The sequence below is a fragment of the Oncorhynchus tshawytscha genome, linkage group LG07, assembly GCF_018296145.1.
Source record: "Oncorhynchus tshawytscha isolate Ot180627B linkage group LG07, Otsh_v2.0, whole genome shotgun sequence".
NCBI lineage: Eukaryota > Metazoa > Chordata > Actinopteri > Salmoniformes > Salmonidae > Oncorhynchus > Oncorhynchus tshawytscha.
In genome coordinates, this window is record NC_056435.1 from 24772977 (window position 1) to 24797148 (window position 24172).

The following is a 24172-nucleotide window of genomic DNA, read 5'->3' on the forward strand; positions in this document are numbered from 1 at the left end:
TTGCAGGATAGGGCTTGTCCATGTAATGCAATGTCCATTTACAGGCTGACGGCTTGACACACTTCACAGCTGTTGTTCCAAACACTAAGGAAATGGCTCAAGAGCAAATATCAGATCAAAGATAGGCATTGGTTCAACAAGGAGGTCAAGGCAGTGAAGTGGATGGTTGCTTTTATTATTTGGAGGAAAGTGCATTGTGTTGCATGGAAGTCAGAGGTTAAACATGGATGATGTTTGTCCTTGAAGAAAGCATGCTGTAACGGATCTCGTCCTCCTCTTCTGAGGAGGAGTAGCGAGAAGGATCGGAGGACCAATTTGCAGAGTGGTAAGTGTTCATGATGTAATATTTAATGAATCAAAACTGAATAGAACACTGGAACAAAACAATAAACGTGAATAAACGAAAACCGAAACAGTCCTGTCATACACAAAGACAGAAAATAAACACCCATGAAACACAGGTGGAAAAAGGCTACCTAAGTATGATTCTCAATCAGAGACAATTAACGACACCTGCCTCTGATTGAGAACCATACTAGGCCGAACACAGAAACCAACATAGACTGCACACCCCAACTCACGCCCTGACCATACTAAAACAAAGACAAAACAAAGGAACTAAGGTCAGAACGTGACACATGCTTGTACAATGTTAAACAATATTTTTTTTTTTACTTTAACACAAAGATAAACACATGTTCTCTGTGGTCATTTCATCTTGCGTCCTCTGTGTACAGAAACCCGAAAATAATATTTCATAAGAAAAACATTTCTTGGGAGTGTTTTCCACCTTTATGCCTTCAGAGCTGCCAACTCTCACGCATTGGCTTTGAGACACACGTATTTCACCCTCTTCTCGCTGTACACCTCTTACATCTCAGACATTGAAAAGCCCTGCTTTTACGTTTTTAATTAGTCCGTTGTATCGTCAGTGCATTCACTTTTCACCTGTGCAGCAAATCATTTTGAAATCGGAGCATCTTGCCCCTGCATTTAAACCTCTGTCTTTGTCATGTCTTGCCACAACACTGAATTGCTGCACTGTGACACCTATGATTGGTCTAGTTATGTAAGGGATCAACTGGATTGGGTGCACCTTTTTTACGCACCTCAAGATGAGAGTGGAGATGAATGGAGAGAGAAGGCGTTCTAGAAAGATAACACCGTAGCAGCACAGTTTACTGTACAATGTTGTCAACAAAATTAGGTTGCTGTTACTCCCTATCCCTGATGCAGAAAGCATCTTTTTTTGACAGCATTTACTAAAGTCTATTTAATCCCCACTTGTGTTAGTCCCCTTGTTTGGTGATTGGCATTTAGGCTGTGACAACGAAAAGGCAGCAGACAGACCTACAGTATGTTTTAGCAGGGAAGTTTGGTAGTGTGACCTGATTTGTAACTATGTCAAATAATTTCAGGTTACGAACCCACAATTGTACATTTGTACATTTGATTCTAGAGAGGGGACAATACATTCATTTGGTTAGGGTATAGGGGGAGATGTAGATAATCTTTCCTTCAGGAGATTTTGTTATCTATTTACTTTATTTAATTTGAACAGAGGAACAACTCTCATTCTTAACAATGGGCTAAAATATAGGGTTGCTACTGTGCTTGGCAGCAAGAAAACTACTGTTATTCCCCACAGTTATTTTATTATTCCACTTCTTCCCAATTTTGCCGTTGTAATCACATATTTGAAATCTGATATGCCTAATTGTGCCTTTTGAAAGTGAACTATACGAGGCTATGTATTTTTTGCAGCCATTCATGGACAGTTTTGGCAAATAAGCATTGGATATGAAATGCTCTCTGCGCTTTTAACGGACCTCTGAGACTATCACAGTGCAGGTGCATTTATACGGAGACTTGATTACACACAGGTGGATTGTATTTATCATCATTAGTCATTTAGGTCAACATTGGATCATTCAGAGATCCTCACTGAACTTCTGGAGAGAGTTTGCTGCACTGAAAGTAAAGGGGCTGAATAATTTTGCACGCCCAATTTTTCAGTTTTTGATTTGTTAAAAAAGTTTGAAATATCCAATAAATGTCGTTCCACTTCATGATTGTGTCCCACTTGTTGTTGATTCTTCACAAAAAAATACAGTTTTATATCTTTATGTTTGAAGCCTGAAATGTGGCAAAAGGTCGCAAAGTTCAAGGGGGCCGAATACTTTCGCAAGGCACTGTAAAATAAGTCAAGGAGCCAGAACAGTCCATCAACCCGTAACTGAATGTATTATTCATGCCAAAAACACCGGCTCCAACCCTGTAAGTCACAGAGGGAGGTTACAGTGTGTTAAATAACATCAAGGTTCACGTTTGTAAATTGGAACTGTGACAACTTGATGAATTCTTAACTCTCCAAAATACTTGCCTCAACCATGAGAACGTTATTCTAAAGCAAAGTTTTCTAAACGCTTTAAGAGCAACATCTTTTCTTCCCATGGTTCAAGTAACTGCCATGCAAATTTTTTCATATGGGATGTCGGCAAATCCAAAAACAAACAGAAGAGAGTGATGCCTGTACCACTCAGCTCAACTGAGATTCTTTTTTTTTATGGCATTTGACTCATTGTGGTAATGTTGAATGAATGTGGTTAGGATTATTTGCCAATTTAAAGTGTAGCTCCAATGCGTGATATTTCCTCATTTTTGCAGGCAAGTTCAGTCTGGATATACTGTATAGTATTCCAATAGTCTTCATTCACACACTTAACTGCTTCATGATTCAATAAGCCACACATGTGCTCACACACACACACACACACACACACACACACACACACACACACACACCAGCCTTGGGTCCATTATGACAGGTCCAGAGAGAGGAGGCCGTCTTTCGTGATTCCTGTGATTATTGCAGATGTAAAATAGCAGGGTTAGTGTGGTTTGTATTGGTGTGTCTGTTTAACAGTAAACACACGCCAGGATCAGTCTCTTTAAAGGCCCCGTGTCTATCCTGTGACTCAGCTAGCAGCACTCCCTCTCCCAATCTCACAATTACTCCATTCAAACACTGCATGTGTAATGATATCTAACTCACGCTCTCGTTATTTAAAAAAGAAAAAAAGAAAATGAACTCTTATGGATGAAAAGGCACAGTTGATTAGAGATCATTCACTAGATTTTTTCATTTGAGCTGTTTATCTTCTGTGTCGATATGTGTAGTGTATATATATAGAATGGATGCAAGCTTCATATACCAAACCCTTTCCCACAGGTTTTTTCACACATGAAAACAAATGATGTCCTGTTACCCTATTGTTCCTTAAACACAAAAGCCCCAAAGCTAAGGGAGCAGCATTGTTGCATTTTTTTAACATCTGGTAATCCTGATAACTATTCATTAATGGTTTACAGTGCAAATACAACATTATGAATGGGGGAAATAGCTATACTCTACTATCATTTGGGGGAGAATGCATAATGTATTGCCAAAGGGGAAGATTTCTACATTAGTCCACCTGTCGTCATTCACTTTCTTTACATTATAATTGGCGGGATTAGGGCCACCTCTTTTTTTTCTGATCAGGCACCGTATTCATAAAGCGTCTCAGAGTAGGAGTGATGTTCTAGAATCACGTCCCCCCTTCTCCTTGTTATCTTATTCATTTTGATTTAAAAGGTGAAACCGATACTAGAGCAGCACTCCTATTCCGAGACACTTTATGAATACGGGTCCAGGTCCCAGGAGAAGAAGAAGAAGAAGAAGAAAAAGAAGAATTTGTCTTTTGCTTTTTCCGCCCAACACCTCCAATATACACAGTCAGCAGTAGGTGGCACCTAAGATATTGATGCCAGCAAGTGAAGGGAAGTAATAATTAATGTGGGGCGGCAGGGTAGCCTAGTGGTTAGAGCGTTGGACTAGTAACCAGAAGGTTGAAAGCTCAAACCCCCGAGCTGACAAGGTACAAATCTGTTGATCTGCCCCTGAACAGGCAGTTAACCCACTGTTCCTAGGCCGTCATTGAAAATAAGAATTTGTTCTTAACTGACTTGCCTGGTTAAATAAAGGTAAAATAAAACAAATGTGAAAATGACACACATTCCTCAGTGGTTTTGTGAAAGGAAACAGGATGCATCCTCAGTATCAGCACAAACAGCTTAATCCACTGAAGATTGTACAGTCATTAAAGTGATGCTCCAGAACTTTTGTATAATTTCAGACAGTAGTTTTGAAAGTGGTGCTCACGAGCCAAAACGGTTCCCCGTTTTGTGTGTACTACGTCATCCAATTGTGTACTACGTCATCCATTTTGTATGATATGTCACTATCTGCTTTTTTTTGTTGCAATTCGTATGATATGATACTAATCCAATTCATAGAATATGTTACACATTGTTTGTGCTTAAGATCCCAGACTGCATCTTTAAGGTATAGTGTTGCCTTTTGTCAGCAACACAGATTCATTGCGACATGCATTATCATGCTGAAACATGGTGATGAATGGTACGACAATGGGCCTCAGGATCTCATCAAGGTATCTCTGTGCATTTCAATTGCCACTGATAAAAGACAATTGTGTTCATTGTCCGTAGTTTATGCCTGCCCATACCATAACCCATGTCACGATGGGCGTACTGTCAAATTCTCTAAAACGACTTGAGGTGGCTTATGGTAGAGAAATTAACATTAAATTCTCTGACTACAGCTCTGATGGACATTCCTGCAGTCAGCATGCCAATTCCATGCTCCTTCAAAACTTGAGACATCTGTGGCATTGTGTTGTGCGACAAAACTGTCCATTTTAGAGTGGACTTTTATTGTCACAGCACAAGGTGCACATGTGTAATGATCATGCTGTTTAATCAGCTTCTTGATATGCCACACCTGTCAGGTGGATGGATTATCTTGGCAAAGTAGAAATGATCACTAAAACAGGGGTAAAACACACACTAAAAGATCCCAGTAATGTTCCATAATCACAAAAAGCTTATTTCTCCCAAAACAATTGCACACATTTTAGTGTGTCAACGTTTTAGCACAAATGTTGTTGTGTTACAAAGTGGGATAAAATATTTTGGCACAAATGATGTGCCAAATTCTTTTGAGAAAGCTTTTTGTATGTTTGGAACATTTCTGGGATATTTTATTTTGGCTAATGAAACATGGGCCTTTACATGTTACGTTTATATTTTTGTTCAGTGTAATATCTATGTTGAATTCATTTCCCAAGATGGTTGGACATGTGAAGTAGAGTAAAGTACTAACTACATTCAAGTAAAGATGACAACTGCATTTTTTTTTACATCAAAATAACTATTTTCAAGTATCATTTTCTAACCAACTGAATCATTTTTCAAACTGACGTAGTCTATTTCCCCATGAAATTTCACTTAACCTGTACAGAATCTTCCAGATTAAACAGGAAGCTGTCATGGACACTCAGACACCCACATACTTTGAACAAAGAACAGATGCCATTGTACTAACAGGGTTGAGAAATGACTTTGTGTTACGTGTGTTACACACACACACATACACACAGACTGTGTGTGCTTAGGTAAACAAGGCTGCCCTAGTATAAATATGACCTGCAGTCAATGGTACTGGAATTCCTTCACACACTCTCACTCTCCCTCTGTCACACCCACAGCAGGTACATTGTCACTGATAGCATTAGTTAGCCTTAGTGTGCTTTTGGGCTGCGCCTTTATAAGTCTGCGCCTTTTAAGATCCAGCAGAGACTAGTAGACTGCCTCAGGCCCCCAGGTAGAGGATTCTTCATCAGTCTTCTGGGTTACTTATAGGCCTGCTTTCCTTACCTACTGTCAGCCTGCTCGCCTGCCTGGAGCATCTCCTGGCCCATCATAAAACACCAGACACCTGCAGACTGACAGAAGAGACTGGAATCTGAGCTAACTGGACTAGAGGTAATCATCACCACAAGTCTACCTTACACCTGTTGGGGTCCTGTATTGTCTACACTCAGCACCAGTCTCAGCCCTGCCTGAGACCACCCAGAGGCCAGCACACCTTGGCCCAGGTAAGGAGTCGGACAGGTAGACAGGGTATACTTTTTGTGGAGTCTGTGTGTATGGCTGAAAGAGCCACAGAATTGTCTCCAAGGTGTGTTCTTATCAGTAATTTATCAGGTGCTGTTCGCTCTGCATTGGTCTTAATTTAATGTTTCTGAAAGAAAATGACTTTACCCCATAAGATAACTTCAAATGTATATGGGGTTACATTTTATAAAGATGCAGCTCTTTTGCTGATAAAATATTATAATTTCCTGTCATACAGCACGATGTGGTATTTCATTTTATTGTATTTTATTCAACATAAAGGTACTAGAGAATCTGTATGCTCCAACTCTGCAACACTGCACCTGTCTGAGTACTTCTGATGTTTGTCAATCAATTTCAAATTGGATTAGAAGACCTTACAGTGAAATGCTTACTTATGAGCCCCTAACAAAAAAATAGAGAAAAGAATGAGAAATAAAAGTAAGAAGTAATTCAAAAGCAGCAGTAAAATAACAATAGTGAGAATATATACAGACGGGTACCTGTACAGAGTCAATGTGCCGGTTAGTTGAGGTAATATGTGCATGTAGGTAGAGTTATTAAAGTGACACTATGCATAGATGATAACAACAAAGTAGCAGCGGTGTAAAAGAAGGGGAGAGGGGGCAATACAAATAGTCTGGGTAGCCATTTGATTAGGTGTCCAGGAGTCTTATGGCTTGGGGGTAGAAGATGTTTAGAAGCCTCTAGGACCTAGACTTGGTGCTCCGGTACCACTTGCCATGCGGTAGCAGAGAGGACAGTCTATGACTAGGGTCTTTGACAATTTTTAGGGCCTTCCTCTGACACTACCTGGTATAGAGGTCCTGGATGGCAGAAATCATGGCCCCAGTGATGTACTGGGCCGTTCGCACTACCCTCTGTAGTGCCTTGCGGTCGAAGGCCGTGCAGTTGCCATATAGATTGTTGTCCTGGCACCACATGGCCAGGTCTCTGACCTCCTCCCTATAGGCTGTCTCGTCATTGTCAGTGATCAGGCCTACCAATGCTGTGTCATCCACAAACTTAATTTGTACCTTTATTTAACTAGGCAAGTCAGTTAAGAACAAATTCTTATTTTCAATGACGGCCTAGGAACAGTGGGTTAACTGCCTGTTCAGGGGCAGAACGACAGATTTGTACCTTGTCAGCTCAGGGGTTTGAACTTGCAACCTTCCAGTTACTAGTCCAACACTCTAATCACTAGGCTACCCTGCCACCCCAAATGATGACGGTGTTGGAGTCGTGCCTGGCCGTGCAGTCATGAGGGAACAGGGAGTACAGGGAATAAAGGAGGGGACTGATCACAAATTTATCTGCCATTACATGAAAGGTATCTTGCCAATTATAGATAGTGAAGGATACCCTGAGGTAATAAAAACGAGAAATATGGCATTATCCAAAACCCTCCCCTGGTGGACGACCAGAATGGCACAGGTGCCTGATGGATTTACAGTGCCTTCAGAATGTATTCACACCCCTTGACTCTTTCCACATTTTATTGTGTTACAAAGTGGGATTAAAATAGATTAAATTGTGATTTGTTTTGTCAACGATCTACACAAAATACTTTGTAATGTCCAAGTGGAAGAAATATTCTAACATTTATAAAAAACACATGAAAAATAAAACACCAATGTATCTTGAGTATTCAAACCCCTCAGTCAATGCATGTTAGAATTATATTTGGCATCTTACATCTTTACATCTTTCTAAGAGCTTTCCACACCTGGATTGCGCAATATTTTCCCTTTATTCTTTTCAAAATTCATTAAGCTCTGTCAAATTGGTTGTTTATCATTGCTAGACAACTATTTTCAGATCTTGCAAGATCAAGCAGATTTAAGTCCAAACTGTAACTCGGCCACCCAGGAACAATCACTGTCTCCAGTGTAGATTTGGCCTTGTGTTTTAGGTTATTGTCCTGCTGAAAGGTTTATTAATCTACTAGCAGACTGAACCAGGTTTTCCTCTAGGATTATGCCTGTGCTTAGCTCCATTCCATTTATTTTTTATCCTGAAAAACTCCCCAGTCCTTAACGATTTCAAGCATCTCCATAACATGATGAAGCCACCAGTGCTTGACGATATGGAGAGTGGTACTCAGTAATCTGTTGTATTGGATTGGCACCAAATGTAACACTTTGTATTCAGGACAAAAAGTGAATTGCTATTTCCACATTGTTTGCAGTACTACTTTAGTACCTTGTTGCAAACAGGTTTGGGAATATTTTTATTCTGTATCGACTTCCTTCTTTTCACTCAATTAGGTTTGTATTGTGAAGTAACTATATCCTCAGTCTTATCCCATCACAGCCATTACACTCTGTAACTGTTTTAAAGTCACAATTTGCGTCATGGTGAAATCCCTGAGCGGTTTCCTTCCTCTCCGGCAACTGAGTTAGCAAGGACACCTGTATCTTTGAAGTGACTGGGTGTATTGATACACGATCCAACGTGTAGTTAATGACCACTATGCTCAAAGGGGTATTCAATGTTTGTTTTTTTTACCCATGTTTTACCCATCTTTTTGCGAGGTATTGAAAAACCTCCCTGGTCTTTGTGGTTGAATCTGTGTTTGAAATTCACTGCTCGACCAAGGGACCTTACAGATAATTGTATGTGTGGGGTACAGAGATGGGGTAGTCATTAAAAAATCATGTCAAACGCCATTATTGCACACAAAGTGAGTCCATGCCACTTATTATGTGACTTCTTAAAACTTCTTCGGGATCAGTGTACCTTCCACGGGACAGTTGAGCTAACGTAGGCTAATGCGATTAGCATGAGGTTGTAACTAACAATACAATTTCCCAGGACATAGACATATCTGATATTGTCAGAAAGCTTAAAAACCTCTTGATTCTAGCCATCCCGGATCCGGGATCGTGAATACAGCCTCAAGCTCATTACCATAACGCAACGTTAACTATTCATGAAAATCGCAAATGAAATGAAATTAATATGCTAGCTCTCAAGCTTAGCCTTTTGTTAACAACACTGTCATCTCAGATTTTCAAAATATGCTTCTCAACCATAGCAAAACAAGCATTTGTGTAACAGCTAGCGTAGCTAGCATAGCATTTAGCGTTAGTCTCAGCAGGCAACATTTTCACAAAAACCAGAAAGCATTCAAATAAATCATTTACCTTTGAAGAACTTTGGATGTTTTCAATGAGGAGACTCTCAGTTAGATAGCAAATGCTCAGTTTTTCCTGAAAGATTATTTGTTTAGGAGAAATCGCTCCGTTTGGTGCGTCACGTTTGGCTACCAAAAAAAAAACGAAAATTCAGTCATCAAAACGCCAAACTTTTTTCCAAATTAACTCCATAATATCGACTGAAACATGGTAAACGTTGTTTAGAATCAATCCTCAAGGTGTTTTTCACATATCTCTTCATGATATATCGTTCGTGGAAGCCTCCTCTCTCCTCTCAATCACTGGATGACTGCATGCAGCTTGTAGATTACACACCAATTTAGACAAAGGACACCGGGCGGACCCCTGGTAAATGTAGTCTCTTATGGCCAATCTTCCAATGATATGCCTACAAATACGTCACAATGCTGCAGACACCTTGGAGAAATGACAGAAAGGGCAGGCTCAGTCCTGGCGCATTCACAGCCATATAAGGAGACAATGGAAAACAGAGTGTCAAAAATTCTGCTCATTTCCTGTTTGAAGTTTCATCTTGGTTTCGCCTGTAGCATGAGTTCTGTGGCACTCACAGATAATATCTTTGCAGTTTTGGAAACGTCAGAGTGTTTTCTTTCCAAAGCTGTCAATTATATGCATAGTCGAGCATTTTTTCGTGACAAAATATTGCGCTTAAAACGGGCACATTTTTTTATCCATAAATTAAAAGAGCGCCCCCTATATCCAAGAAGTTAAATTCTTGTTAATCTAACTGTACTGTCCACTTTACAGTAGCTATTACAGTGAAAGAATACCATGCTATTGTTTTTTGTTTTGTTTTTGTTTTTCACCTTAACCAGGTAGACTAGTTGAGAACAAGTTCTCATTTGCAACTGCGACCTGGCCAAGATAAAGCATAGCAGTTTGACACATACAACAACACAGAGTTACACATGGAATAAACAAAACATACAGTCAATAATACAGTAGAAAAAATGAAAACAAAAAGTATAGCTACAGTGAGTGCAAATGAGGTAAGATAAGGCAATAAATAAGGCAATAAATAGGCTATGGTGGCGAAGTAATTACACTATAGCAATTAAATACTGGAATGGTAGATGTACAGAAGATGAATGTGCAAGTAGAGCTACTGGGGTGCAAAGGAGCAAGATAAAAAAATACAGTATGGGGATGAGGGAGTTGGATGGGCTGTTTACAGATGGGCTATGTACAGGTGCAGTGATCTGTGAGCTGCTCAGACAGCTGGTGCTTAAAGCTAGTGAGGGAGATATGAGTCTCCAGCTTGTGATTTTTGCAGTTTGTTCCAGTCATTGGCAGCAGAGAACTGGAAGGAAAGGCGGCCAAAGGAGGAATTGGCTTTGGGGGTGACCAGTGAAATATACCTGCTGGAGGGCATGCTATGAGTGGGTGCTGCTATGGTGACCAGTGAGCTGAGATAAGGTGGGGCTTTACCTAGCAGAGAGTTGTAGAGGACCTGGAGTCAGTGGGTTTGGTGAAGAGTATGAAGCAAGGGCCAGCCAACGAGAGCGTACAGGTCGCAGTTGTGGGTAGTATATGGGGCTTTGGTGACAAAACGGATGGCCCAGTGATAGACTGAATCCAATTTGTTGAGTAGAGTGTTGGAGGCTATTTTATAAATGACATCGCCAAAGTCGAGGATCGGTAGGATGGTCAGTTTTACGAGGGTATGTTTGGCAGCATGAGTGAAGGATGCTTTGTTGCGAAATAGGAAGCTGATTCTAGATTTACTTTTGGATAGGGGATGCTTAATGTGAGTCTGGAAGGAGAGTTTACAGTCTAACCAGACATCTAGGTATTTTTAGTTATCCACATATTCTAAGTCGGAGCCGTCCAGTAGTGATGCTGGACGGGCGGGCAGGTGCGTGCAGTGATCGGTTGAAGAGCATGCATTTAGTTTTACTTGCATTTAAGATTAGTTGGAGGCCACGGGAGAGTTGTATGGCATTGAAGCTCGTCTGGAGGTTAGTTAACACAGTGTCCAAAGAAGGGCCAGAAGTATACAGAATGGTGTCGTCTGCATAGAGGTGGATCAGAGAATCACCAGCAGCAAGAGCGATATCATTGATGTATACAGAGAAGAGAGTCGGCCCGAGAATTGAACCTTCTGGCACCCCCATACAGACTGCCAGAGGTCCGGACAACAGGCGACTTGACACACTGAACTCTATCAGAAAAGTAGTTGGTGAACAAGGTGAGGCAATCATTTGAGAAACCATGGCTGTTGAGTCTGCCAATAAGAATGTGGTGCTCAACAGAGTCGAAAGCCTTGGCCAGGTCGATGAATACGGCTGCACAGTAATGTCTCTTATCGATGACGGTTATGATATCATTTAGGACCTTGAGTGTGGCTGAGGTGCACCCATGACCAGCTCTGAAACCAGATTGCATAGTGGAGAAGGTATGGTGGGATTCGAAATGGTCGGGAATCTGTTTGTTAACTTGGCTTTCTTTTTCACTTCCTTGGTGTTTGAGGAGAGTGCACAGTTTTGAACTTGAAAAGTTAATAATAAACAAATTAGGCACATTTGAGCAGTCTTGAGACAAAATTTTGAACATAAATGCAATGGTTCATTGGATCAGTCTACAAGTTTGCACATACACTGCTGTCATCTAGAGGCCAACATCTAAATTGCAGCTGGGCTGGAATAATACATTATGGCCTTTCTCTTGCATTTCAAAGATGATGGTACACAAAAAATACAAAATTACATGTTTTGTTGTTTTTTTGTATTATCTTTTACCAGATCTATTGTGTTATATTCTCCTACATTCCTTTCACATTTCCACAAACGTCAAAGTGTTTCCTTTCAAATGGTACCTAGAATATGCATATCCTTGCTTCAGGGCCTGAGTTGCAGGCAGTTAGATTTGGGTATGTCATTTTAGGCGAAAATTTAAAAAAGGGGCGGATCCTAACAGTTTTTAAGCACATTTTTACTAAACTTATTCAGGCTTGCCGTAACAAAGGCGTTGAATACTTATTGACTCAAGATATTTCAGATTAAACATTTTTATAAACTTGTAAAAAATGTAGACAAAAGCATAATTCCACTTTGATATTATGTGGTTGTGTGTGTAGGCCAGTGACAAAAACATCTAAATGTAATCAATTTTAAATTCAGGCTGTAACACAACAAAATGTGAAAAAGGTTAAGGGGTGTGAATACTTTCTGAAGGCACTGTACATTTATCAGAAAATTGACAATGGTTTGGTTTGGCTGCTACCCAAACCATAACACCACAGCACTTGAGCATGTAGCAACGGCCTCTTTAGAGATAGGAAATATTAAGGGTACAGCTGCTCAATAGCACCAAACACTCAAAACGTGCGTGTGTAGTTCTGTAAGGATAATATTCTGTCAAGATTGAGTGTTATGTGAGCATTTGGAAAAGGTCAAAAGTATGGTGTGCCGAGTAGCCTAATCGGACAAAACAAGTATTTGAACAGATATGGGCAATGGGTAGGCTAATAATTTTTTTGTTATTAGCCTATCCGTGATCGGGGAAAAAGTAAGTTTAGGTTGCCAGACCCGGTTCAGATCTTTCAATAAAATGCAAGGTGCTACGTGGTCTAAATAACTCAACTGGTTAGTCTGGCTATCTGTAAATAGAAGGGCGGGCTGTACGTTGATCTAGCTGCTCTGATTGGATAGAGCTAAGATGTATTTCTAAATCCACTGGATTCGCCTCGTATTTTCAACTAACCACTTCTCCTTGCATGTTTCGGTCTGATCATTTCTTGCTGCTTCCTGCTGCTATGATAAATCAAATGGGTAGGACGTTTGCTCAAGCTATCAATGTGCAGTGTACTGTATCTAACGGAAGCGGGGCGAGGGTACGGAGAAAAGATTAAACGTGGATGCGCATTCTGAATGAGTGACAGCAAACTGCTTGCTGCAAATTGAGGACACAAACCCCTCCACGCGCTGCTCATAATCTGCAGTTTATTTCGCAGAGAGATTGGTATTTTGCCAACATCAATTTTAGGCATATTAAAACACTTGTGTGTTTTCCGATCACAAGTATCATCCGATCCAACTATTAACTGTCAATTACTAATAGTCCTACGATTATGAATACCAGTATTTTCAGGTTGGCACACCCCTATAGGTAACTGTAGCCACCCACTCAAAAGGGTGTTCCTCTCTGAAGTAACTGGCCTGATGCCAATGCACCTGCATTACAGGTGAAAATGGTCCCATGTTACAACAACTGCAAAACAGCGAGGCACACAAAGAAACCGTTCACTAAGGTCATGTCTACACTTGACACTTACACACGACTTCCGCTATCAGAATACGAAGAACGCATTGAAAAGACGGGTCTAGACGCACAAAAGTCACTTTGTGGTCTGATTGTGTTTAGAGCTGGCTGACCACTTCATGAGACTGTCAGGTATGCATTGTGTTCGGTTTTCTTCTCAGTCTGGACACAATCGGAAAGCCCATACAGTGGATGACGTCATCAGCACTACTCCCACTAGTCTGCAGAAGACGGTGTTTTGCGACCGAATGGAGGAAATACGTTCCTAGAATTGTTTGGCTAGAGTTATGCTAACCCGTTCGCAATTCCTTTAGCATTGCTTGCTACAGATGTCAGCTGTCTAGTTTACATATTTTAAATGTTTTTATTTAACCTTTGACTAGGCAAGTCAGTTAAGAACAAATTCTTATTTATAATGACCGCCTATACCAGCCAAACCCGGACAACGCTGGGCCAATTGTGCACCGTCCTATGGGGCACCCAATACAGCCTGAATTCGAAGCAGCGTTTCTATAGTGACACCTTGATGCAGTGCTTTAGACCACTGTGCCACTTGGGACCCCAAGTTAGTTAGCTACAGTATTTAGCTACTCCCATCAGTTGTTATTGCGTTATTATCATGTTTTGCCTATTCCACCATTTGTAGAATGCATACTGGCATTTGAATGTACCGTGGGAAAAGGGAATCCGGACACACTGTGGACATGGTAGACACATTTAAATGTAGGTGCTGTAGCACTGGTGTGGCTGGTTTCCGGGTTAAGCGGGCGGGTGTTAAGAAGCGCTGCTTGGTGGGTCATGTTTCGGGGGATGCATTACTCGACCTTCGCCATCTCCCGAGCCCGTTGGGGAGTTGCAGCGATGAGACAAGATCATAATTGGATCCCAATTGAATATCACAAAATTGGGGAGAAAAAGGGGATACAAAAAAAATGTTTCCATCCGCCTAATGGAGGTGTAGATAATCCTACATCTCAGTTTAGTGTAGTGTTCAAACTTTGAACTTGTGAACAAGGCTGCATGGGATTTCTCATAATGCGACTCCATGCTGCTAATGGCAATGCCCGCTTTAGGTATAATGCCAGGAGCCTCTTGTGGATTTGACAGCTGTTGCATCCGCTATGCAGATGTCGACTAAAGCAGATCTGATTGAATAGAGCCCCAAATCTCTCTTTAAACCATACACACACAGCAAACAGTCACACCTGACTTCTTTAACTCCAAAATCAAACAAGGGAGCCCTTTCTTTGGAAGTGCACAGAGAGAGGACTCAACAAGTGAAATCTGGTGACTGTTGTGTCTCCCTATATCTATTACTGATGCACACTTTTGTTTCAAAAGTTGTTTTACAGAATATATAGCAGTCAGGGTATTCAACTCCTGTTCCTGAAAAAATGGCAGTGTTATCAGAAAGCACAGCATTGATTTTCACTGCTACACAGACGATACACAACTTTACATTTCTTTGTCACCAGAGGATTTTAGCTCAACGGATCAGTTATTAGACTGTATTAGGGATTTAAATACGTGGATGGCTCACAACTTCCTCCAGCTAAATCAAGACAAGACCGATGTACTTATTGTTGGAGCCAAAGCACAGAGAGAGAATGGCCGCACATTTTAATTCACTGACAATAAAAATTAAACACCAGGTAAAAAACCTAGGTGTTATTTTAGATTCTGAACACAATTTTGAATCACACATTAGGAATGTGACCAAAATTTTACCACCTGAGGAACATTGCCATGGTGCTGCTGTTTCATTTCTCAGTCTGATACAGAGAGACTCATCCATGCTTTGATTACAAGCAGGCTTGATACAGAGAATGTCAAAAAAAATATAAGAAAGATAAATAAAAAGTGGTTAAATGGTTACCAGGGAGGATGGCTGCCTTCATGGCTATGGTTCATCTGACTGTGTGTCTAAGGCTTGGCTAGCAAATGGAGCGAAGCCTAATTCTCCTGAAATGAATATCACCGTCTTGACCGAACTCATTTAGAGATCAGTCAGGCCCTTAAGCCTTCCCCTGGGGAGCATGTTTGTGCCTCTTTCTCCCGTCCCCTCCCCTTTTGGAAAAAGCTAATGTGGCTAAATTTGCCGGGCTAATGGGCTTAGCGCAAGCTGTTACAGAGGAGAGTGGACACACAGCAGGCTGGCCGGTACACCGCCTGGCGCTTTTTAATCTGACTCCTGATGAAGAGAAGAGATATTGGGTTATCCCCAGACCCTTAGCGGGAAATTGGGAGATAAAAGGAGGAATGGGGAGGGGTTTGGAGATGTGGAGAATAGAGAGAGAGAGAGAGGAGGGCTCTTTTGGAGAGGATAACTTAATTTCCTTTCGGGTTAATAGGACTGGTACAGTCTGTCAACTGTGTTCCCGCAAGGATCATCAATGCTAAAGTAGCCGTATCCTCACCCCAAGGAATATTCAAAGTCTGATCAGTTCAATCACTTTCTTAGTTTCTTTGAAAAACAACCATATGACAAGTGGAACAATTGATCAACATAAATATAGATGGTTTGGATTGCAGTTGCTGGGTGTGGTACAATAGTGTTGTAGCTGTTTTATGAATACAGTGGCTTACAGTCTATCTGGGCAAACAAACCATGTCTCTCCTTGAACATGTGCTGTGCGATAGCAGGCGTCTTTTACCACGGCACAACTACTGATAACCCCTGTCTCTATGACAGCTAAGTTTCTTCCCATTTACCACCTGTGGCAGCAGGTAGCCAGGTACACTGTGAACCATAAGTGAGGTCATCCTGAGATTACACTGGTCAGTGGTACAGCTGACAACCTCTGATGTTGACTTAGGATGCCACTCTGATGCCAGTCGTATTGCAGCTGTGTGGAAAGTTTCTAAGGAAAGGCGTTTTTCCTGTTCAGGTCAAACGATGAGGAATAACTTTGGGCCGCTTTACATGAGGCAGGGCAAAACCCTTGAAACCAGCGTGTACGTAAACAGAGTGAATTGACACAAGAAGTACAAATTCCTCCAAATTCTTATGGGACTGTTCCTTAGCAGACAACAACACTGGCCCACTGTCATACTACATTTGAGGTGACTTCTCCTCCACACTATCTTTCTTTCATTTGATTAAAAATTCCAGCTGACAGTGGAGCCAGAGGGCTGTGGAGACGGCACCTTGAAAGGAAAAGGCAGGCGGTCGTACCGCTTTAGGCCTCAATACAAGTCACCTACCCCCAAGTCACCACCCATTCTGGGCCACTGACCCACAAGTAAGAGACTCAGTGCAATCCATTTTGCCCCATGCCTGCCCTGCTGGTTCTGTGCACTCTCTAAAGGGTCATTCCCCCTGTGTCTCCACTTGACTCAGGACACATTTAAAGAGCCTCTGCAAACATGCGCTCACCTCAGTTTCTGTTCTGTTCACTGTGCATCACTCTGGAGGAGTCACAACCGCAGTCCCTCTGATGGGCTTTCTTAACGTTTTGGAAACTGTTGCACGTTTAGCAGCCGGAGCTTTGGGCGCGAACGTATAGTTTCTTGAAGGTACTGTGCTTTTGATTTACTGCAAGAACATCGTCTACTGTATAATGTTGTTTAAAAAAAATAATACTTCTTAGTCGAATTTGACTAATTCCAAGAGGTTATTACAGTTTGGCTATCCTGATGTTCATGTAGGTCACTGGTTACACTTTCTTTACAGGGTTTTCAGTGAAATAAGTATTTGTGTTTTCCAGTCTTACATCAAACTGAATTGGATATATGAAAGAGAACTAGAGCTTGATTCTGCTCTTTCCCACGCAAATGAAGAAACACTTGTTTACCCTGGGTCAATAAGTTGGCTATGGGAAGTTGTCAGATAATTATCCACATAGCACACAGGTGTTGCAGGATCATACCAAGTTTGATGGCAAACGGCTGGTTTTCATTATCCCGTCATGAACTGTATGAATGTGGTCAATGCCCTGTATCTCCACTAGTGGTGGAAAAAGTACTCAATTGTCGTACTTGAGTAAAGGTAATGATACCTTGATATAAAATGACTCAAGTAAAAGTGACAGTCATCCAGTAAGATACCACTTGAGTAAAAGTAAAAAACGTATTTGGTTTTAAATATATTTAAGTATCAACTGTAAATGGAATTGCTCAAATCTACTTAAGTATCAAAAGTAAAAGTATAAATAATTTCAAGTTCCTTATATTAATCTTTTAAAATTATTTTTATTGACGGATAGCCAGGGGCACACTCCATCACTCAGACATCATTTCAAACAAAGCATTTGTGTTTACCTAGTCCGCCAGATCAGAGGCAGTAGATATGGCCAGGGATGTTCTCTTGATAAGTGTGTGAATTGGACCTTTTCCTGTCGAAATGTAACAAGTACTTTTGGGTGTAAGGGAAAATGTATGGAGTAAAAAGTCATTTTCTTTAGGAATGTAGTGAAGTAAAAGTAAATGTTGCTAAAAATATGAATAGTAAAGTGAAGTACAGATACCCCAAAACACTACTTAAGTGGTACTTAAGTATTTTTACTTAAGTTCTTTACACCACTGATCTCCACACACACAATATATTAACATATCAAATAGGAAATACTGTTGGTACTATCACATTCTTGAAATTGGCAAATCTTTATGACTATTGTAAACTAAATATCCATTCTTCTTCCCTCACAAGGAGGCAGCAGCCATGTCGAGTCCAGGGGAGAGTCTATCATCAGAGGGCAGCAGCCCATTGTTTCCATCCCGCCTAGGTCAGCCTGAAAGCCCCTTGGGAGACAGGACAGGTGCAGAGGCTGGTATGGCCTGGGAGATGGAGGACACCAAGCCCTGCATGGAGGCTCTTGAGCATCGTGGCCTTCCGGGCCTCCACCTGTCCTGCTTCGACATGCTCTTCACCGAGGACTCCACCTGGCTGGTGAAGGTGACCGAGGCTTCCTCGGGTCAGGCTTGTCCCGTGCCTCTTCCCATAACCAGGACCGAGCACCGTGACGAGCCAGAGCAGTGCCCTGTCATCGACAGCCAGGCCCTGGGGCTCTCCCCGGGGCTGGAGGGCCAGGAGGAGGAGCGATCCCTGGAGCAGGTCCAAAGCATGGTGGTCGGGGAGGTGCTGAAGGACATTGAGACGGCCTGCAAGCTGCTCAACATCATCCCAGGTAGGTACTGTTACAGTAGCAAACGGCCACTCTCGTGCTAGAATTAGTGGAGTTAGTAGAATAGACATTCCTGTTTAAAAGATATGTTTTGTGGTGGGTACCGATTCTATGTAAGATTAATTGATCCTTGTCACATCAGCGTTCTGTGCCGTCCATATTTTGGAAAAGGGAAAGGGGGATACCTAGTCAGTTGTACAACTGAATGCAGTACAACTGTACAACTGAAACGTGTCTTCCGCCTTTGAAACGTGTCTTCCTCTGAATCCGATAGGTGCGGGGGGGGCATCCACATCTTCGTCGCCCGGGGACAGATATTTACCTTGTCACCTTGAGGATTCGATCCAGCGGTTACTTGCCCAATGCTTTCGGTTACTTGCCCAATGCTTCAACCACTAGGCTTGATGAGCCATAGTTCGTGGACTGAGGGACTTTACACTTTTTCCTAATTCTTCATCTATGGCTGCCTCTACTGCATGATCCTGTCTCCCTTTCATGAGCATGAAAAACACCAGAGCCATTCATTCTAGCCTATTCATGCATACTGTCCAATCAGGTGTTGACACAAGGTATTGATATATTGATTCAGAGCAGACACATCTGCAGAATCCGCCTGCCGCAAGATGATAATGAGATGGATGACAGCTCTTAATGATGAACTATGTCTCGCTGACGCAAGTCATGCTTGTTTGCTCCAGGATCTGTATAATCCCAACCTTTGCATGTGTTTAACAAATACCCAACAGGACCTAGTGGGAATGACGGTACTGCTTGCCTGCCAACAGCCGTGTACACAGTGCATGGGTGAGGTCTGTTCAACTGGCAAAGCAAACAGCAGGTCAAGGGCATACAGTACTGTGTGTATTGTAAGATGTCTTCTGTCAGTCACACCCTTTCATCACAGAGACCCTACTTCTTCTCCTCCTGCTGCTACCGCTGTATCCAAAATGTGGTCTCGTGGTGCGTTTCAACTGATGAAAATGATTGTACACAACAGAACAGTACCCCACCTTATGCAAACCACCATTCTCCCTAGGCCACGCCTGCGATTAGAGTTCACCCAGAGCGAAGCTCGCAGAGAAAAGACAAGGCAAATAAACACTTTATGGTGAAGACAGTAATTGGCCTCTGATTGACAGCATTTGATTGCACTCTGTATGTGTGTATGTGTGTGTGTGTGTGTGTGTGTGTGTGTGTGTGTGTGTGTGTGTGTGTGTGTGTGTGTGTGTGTGTGTGTGTGTGTGTGTGTGTGTGTGACCAGAGATAAACTGATTCTGCAGTGTGGGGAGCACACACATCTAGGGTCTCCACTGTGTTCATGGTTGTTTTGGTAACCCCCTATCCTGAATAGATCCCTCCCTATTGCAGGCCAACAGACAGGCAGTTCACATTTACAGTAAATGTTACTGCTAGTTTGCTAATAATTTGTTCAACATCAATAGATGTATAGGGTACAATTCAAAATAGAGTGGTATTGCGACCGTTCTTATCTGTTATCCCCAGACCCCATAGAGTGGAGCTCGGGGAACGTCCAGAAGTGGTTGCTGTGGACAGAGCACCTGTATAGACTGCCTCAGGCCGGCAAGGCCTTCCAGGAGCTCACTGGAAAAGACCTGTGTGCCATGAGTGAAGAGGACTTCAGGCAGAGGTCCCCTCAGTGTGGAGACACCCTGCACGCCCACCTGGACATCTGGAAGTCAGGTGTGTTATAATAGCTGTATGACTGGCAGGGCCCTAGACTTTTGGGGGCCCTAAGCTTATGCCATGTTAATATGATAGATGAGTGAGAAAGACTAACAAAATCAATTGGGGCCCCCTGAAGGTCAGGTCCCCTAAACACATGCTCTGCGTGCCTGGTCGTATTCAGGTGGTATTCAGCCATTATTATCACAAATGTTTTTTGCGGGGGCCCCGAGTGACCACTTTTGTTGCTTATGCATGGGGCTGGCCCTGATGACTGGTTTAGACAGATATTCTGCACAAACTGTAGTTTACTACTGTTTTCTCCTTAGGATAATGAAGCTTTTATCATTCCTTTCAAACAATACAACAATACATCTCTCTCTTTCTCTCCCTTCTTTCCCTCTCTACAGCTGCCTGGATGAAAGAGAGGTGTTCCGTTGGAGACAGCAAAATCACAGGTAGGTTTAGCCTCTACTTTATTAGCTTTGTTAGGAAAGAAAGTGACATGAATCTCATTTCTCGGGGGCCAGAGTGTTCATGGCCCTTGGGAAGGAGTAGTGGCAGTTGTGTGGGTTCATAGCTCCTAGGAAGAAGACCAGAGGGTCATGTATAGTGCAGTTTTGTTAGAAAATATGTGTGTGTGTGGGGGGGTGCGCGCGTGTGTTCATAGCTCAACCCTCTGTGCAGGCGGAGAGGAGCTGTGGTTGGAGGCAGACTCGTCATGCTCAGGCCAGCCCATCCACTTGTGGCAGTTCCTCAGAGAGCTGCTCCTCAAACCCCACAACTACGGACGCTGTATCCGCTGGCTCAACAAGGAGAAAGGTGAGCAGGACAGACTGTGTGACTGCCAAGAACTGATGGGATTAGTTCAGAAGCATTTTTTCTTTTTTTTTTTTAAGACGGAGAATGACAATTTAGTGCAGTGACAAAGTAATCCATATCTAATCTCACTCTGCTGCCTGTCAGGTATTTTCAAAATCGAAGACTCGGCTCACGTGGCGAGACTCTGGGGACTGAGGAAGAACCGTCCAGCGATGAACTACGACAAGCTGAGCCGCTCCATACGGCAGTACTACAAGAAGGGCATCATCCGCAAGCCTGATGTCTCCCAGAGACTGGTCTATCAGTTTGTCCACCCAGTATGAGGGGACGGAGGAGGACAGAGGTCTCCAAAGAAAGGGCCACACGATCACACCTTGCACTTGTACATTACACCAACGCCAAGCTGAAAAGGGGTGAAACTAACAAGCATGCACTGACCAACCCCTGTAAGTACACATAGCCTTTGCCAGCCTTTGCCAGTAAGTGTCAGCAGTCAAAGTTGGCCAATTAATATTTTGCTTTTTTTTTAATGCAGAGAAGAAACTTGAGACTAAAATGAAAGTGCTTTTTCTCCGGGCTGATTCCTCTTCAGAACCACAAAACAACAAAGAAAGAAAAAAACAACAACTTTTGAACTGCCTTTTTCATTTGCACGATCTGCCTGTCCTTTTCCCTATTATATCATTTAATCAATAACCCGTATCTTAAAACACCGGAAGACAACATTTGATTGGCATCAAACATAAGGAAGAGAAATTGCCATTGCCCACAGTTATACCTTTAACATTATGTACCTGCTGTGTCCCTGTGTGTAGGACGAAGAACAGTCTGCGTGTGCTTGATTATCAGAGCCTGTTCTACTCATTCCTCTGGGAATGTGGTTAGGAGTTTTGCTTCAGCTATAGGGTTCAGCTCTGGCTTTTGGCTGTCACCCAGAGAGGCAAACAGCTCACTCTTTCTTTTTTTAAATTATTCACATGGCACACTTCAGAACTCTCCCGAAAGGCTTTTACAATAGAGCATTTCGCTGAACCCAAATGGGAGTGCAGCAACAACCCCCTCATAATAAACTCATGCAGTCAAAGTCTGTAACTGACTGGTAAAAGCTGTTGGTTTTCCACCCTGCCGTAGAAAACATCTAGAAAGCACCAGACCACTGTATATTACCATGTATGTCATATGCTCTGTACCTTTTGCTTGCGTTTAATTGTAATAGCAATTTTTATTTGAAATGTAACCAAAAAAATATAGATAGGAATATCTACATCAAAAACTGTATCCTCCACCATCTTTACCATTGCAATACAGGTTCAATTCTTGAAAACAAGCAGCATCACTAATCTCATAATTGATCAGTGCCGAAGTATACAATAAAAAAAATGTGGGTTCCTCGAGGGGTTTTTGGTAAGGGTGCTGGTTCTATGTGGAACCATATTGACCCAAAGAACCCTTGGAGCCCTTCAATGGTTCTTTGAGGTTCAAAAAATGTACATGTAGCAGCAGCAGCTCATTCAAATACTTGGCTCGCTCACAGCTCTTTCTGTGCAACCGTAAGTGACTGTCCTTCCATTTGATCTAATCTGTTGTGTTACGCTATTTATTACATGTTATGTATGACTATGGTCAGTGACAAGTGTCTTGTGAAAGACTCACGTATGGCCTTGTGTCAATTGAGAATGGTTGACTAAGTCAGTAGTTCTCAATTCTCTCCTCAGGGACCCCCAGCCGTTCCAGAGCTACCACACCTGATTGAACTTGTTAATAAACACAATAATAAAAACTGTTGCATTTTAACCGTATATTATGGCTTTTAATGCAGAATAAAAACCCATGTATGTTTCTACAAAGAACCACTGAGATTGAGAAAGGTTCTTTATAGAAGCAGTCTCCGTGAAGGTTCTATATCGAAACCATAAAAAAAAGGTTCTATATTGCTTTTTTTCTATAGTGCTTCTATATTGCTTTGATTCTGAACAGTCAGCTACCAACAATGACAAGAAGCTGCAATGTGGGGAATCGTAGGTGGCTGACTTCGGCTCGTGTCTTGTTGTCCCCATGTATTATTACGATCTCAAGCACATTCTTGGTAACCTGCATAGTTCCAGCTAGCTGGATATATTCGTCTGAGCATACAATCCAGTCTAAACTAAAGCCTCATTCACACCTTGTGCTTTCTAACATGAGGCTTTCATCATCTGATCAAGATGATTCCATCACTATCTGATTAAGGTCTGTTAAGTCTGCAAATGGTAATAAAATGTATCTCTTATACAGGGGGACAACTTTGGTTTTAGAAGTGGGGGGGACATAATCTGGTGGGGGGGTCTGGAGGTCCTCCCTCAGAATTTATGGACATCTTAAGCTCATTTCCTACATTTCCACAAAATCGAATATGACCCTTTTGGGGTCACTTATATTGAAAATAAGAATAGAATATGTTTCTAAATACTTCTACATGAATGTGCTACCATGATTATGAATAATCCTGAATAAATTGTGAATAATGATGAGTGAGAAAGTTATAGATGCACAAATGTCAAAATGCTAACCTCCCCTGTTATTGTAAAGGTGAGAGGTCTCCTGCTGAGACCCCTGTCATCCATTCACTGATTGTTATAATACACTGCAAAATTCACCTGAGCTCTATAGACTGCTCTTCCCTGGCTATCTGACCCTGATCCAACAGCTGTCACCATCTGATCCTGCTAAGAGCATAGTGTTGTGTGCTGACTGTGCATCGTGACTGTGAAGCCTATAGAGCTGTTTATACCGTGTCAGTGTGAAAAGTAGGGAGTTAGCTAGGGAAACTGACAGATCAATGCTATACTGACTGTGATTGGGGCCAAAATGATATCTAACTTTAGCCAACTTTTGACTAGCTCCAATGGGACATTAACTGGCATAAACGAGCCAAGTTAATTTACTTCTGTTGACCAAACAAAGGCTACAAAACATTTCCATACACACAACAGCTGTTAGATACTGCTACCTGACGGATAGCTAGAGGCTAGAGCTGAACTGACTGTGGTACACTAGCTGGCTAGCTAGTTAATTCATTTCAAACAGAACTAGAGGGGATGAAAC

The 24172-nt window shown here is 42.0% G+C and overlaps 1 protein-coding gene across 5 annotated transcripts; it reads left to right on the plus strand.

Moving 5' to 3' along the window:
- Positions 1–5581: 5581 nt before the first annotated feature.
- Positions 5582–22882, plus strand: LOC112254181 (SAM pointed domain-containing Ets transcription factor-like). Of its 5 annotated transcripts, XR_006083716.1 has the most exons (7): positions 5582–5999; positions 18109–18586; positions 20087–20284; positions 20677–20724; positions 20954–21088; positions 21233–21534; positions 21624–22882. XR_006083716.1 is itself a non-coding variant. In XM_042324207.1 (6 exons), the coding sequence occupies exons 2-6, from the start codon at positions 18121–18123 to the stop codon at positions 21409–21411; spliced, it is 1026 nt and encodes a 341-aa protein (XP_042180141.1). In that variant the 5' UTR covers positions 5582–5999; positions 18109–18120; the 3' UTR covers positions 21412–22882. The 5 variants fall into 5 exon arrangements, 4 of the variants coding, with proteins under 4 accessions (XP_042180141.1, XP_042180142.1, XP_042180144.1 ...); XM_042324207.1 differs by having other exon boundaries at positions 21233–22882; XM_042324208.1 differs by having other exon boundaries at positions 5582–5886; positions 21233–22882.
- The last annotated feature ends 1290 nt before the right edge of the window (positions 22883–24172 follow it).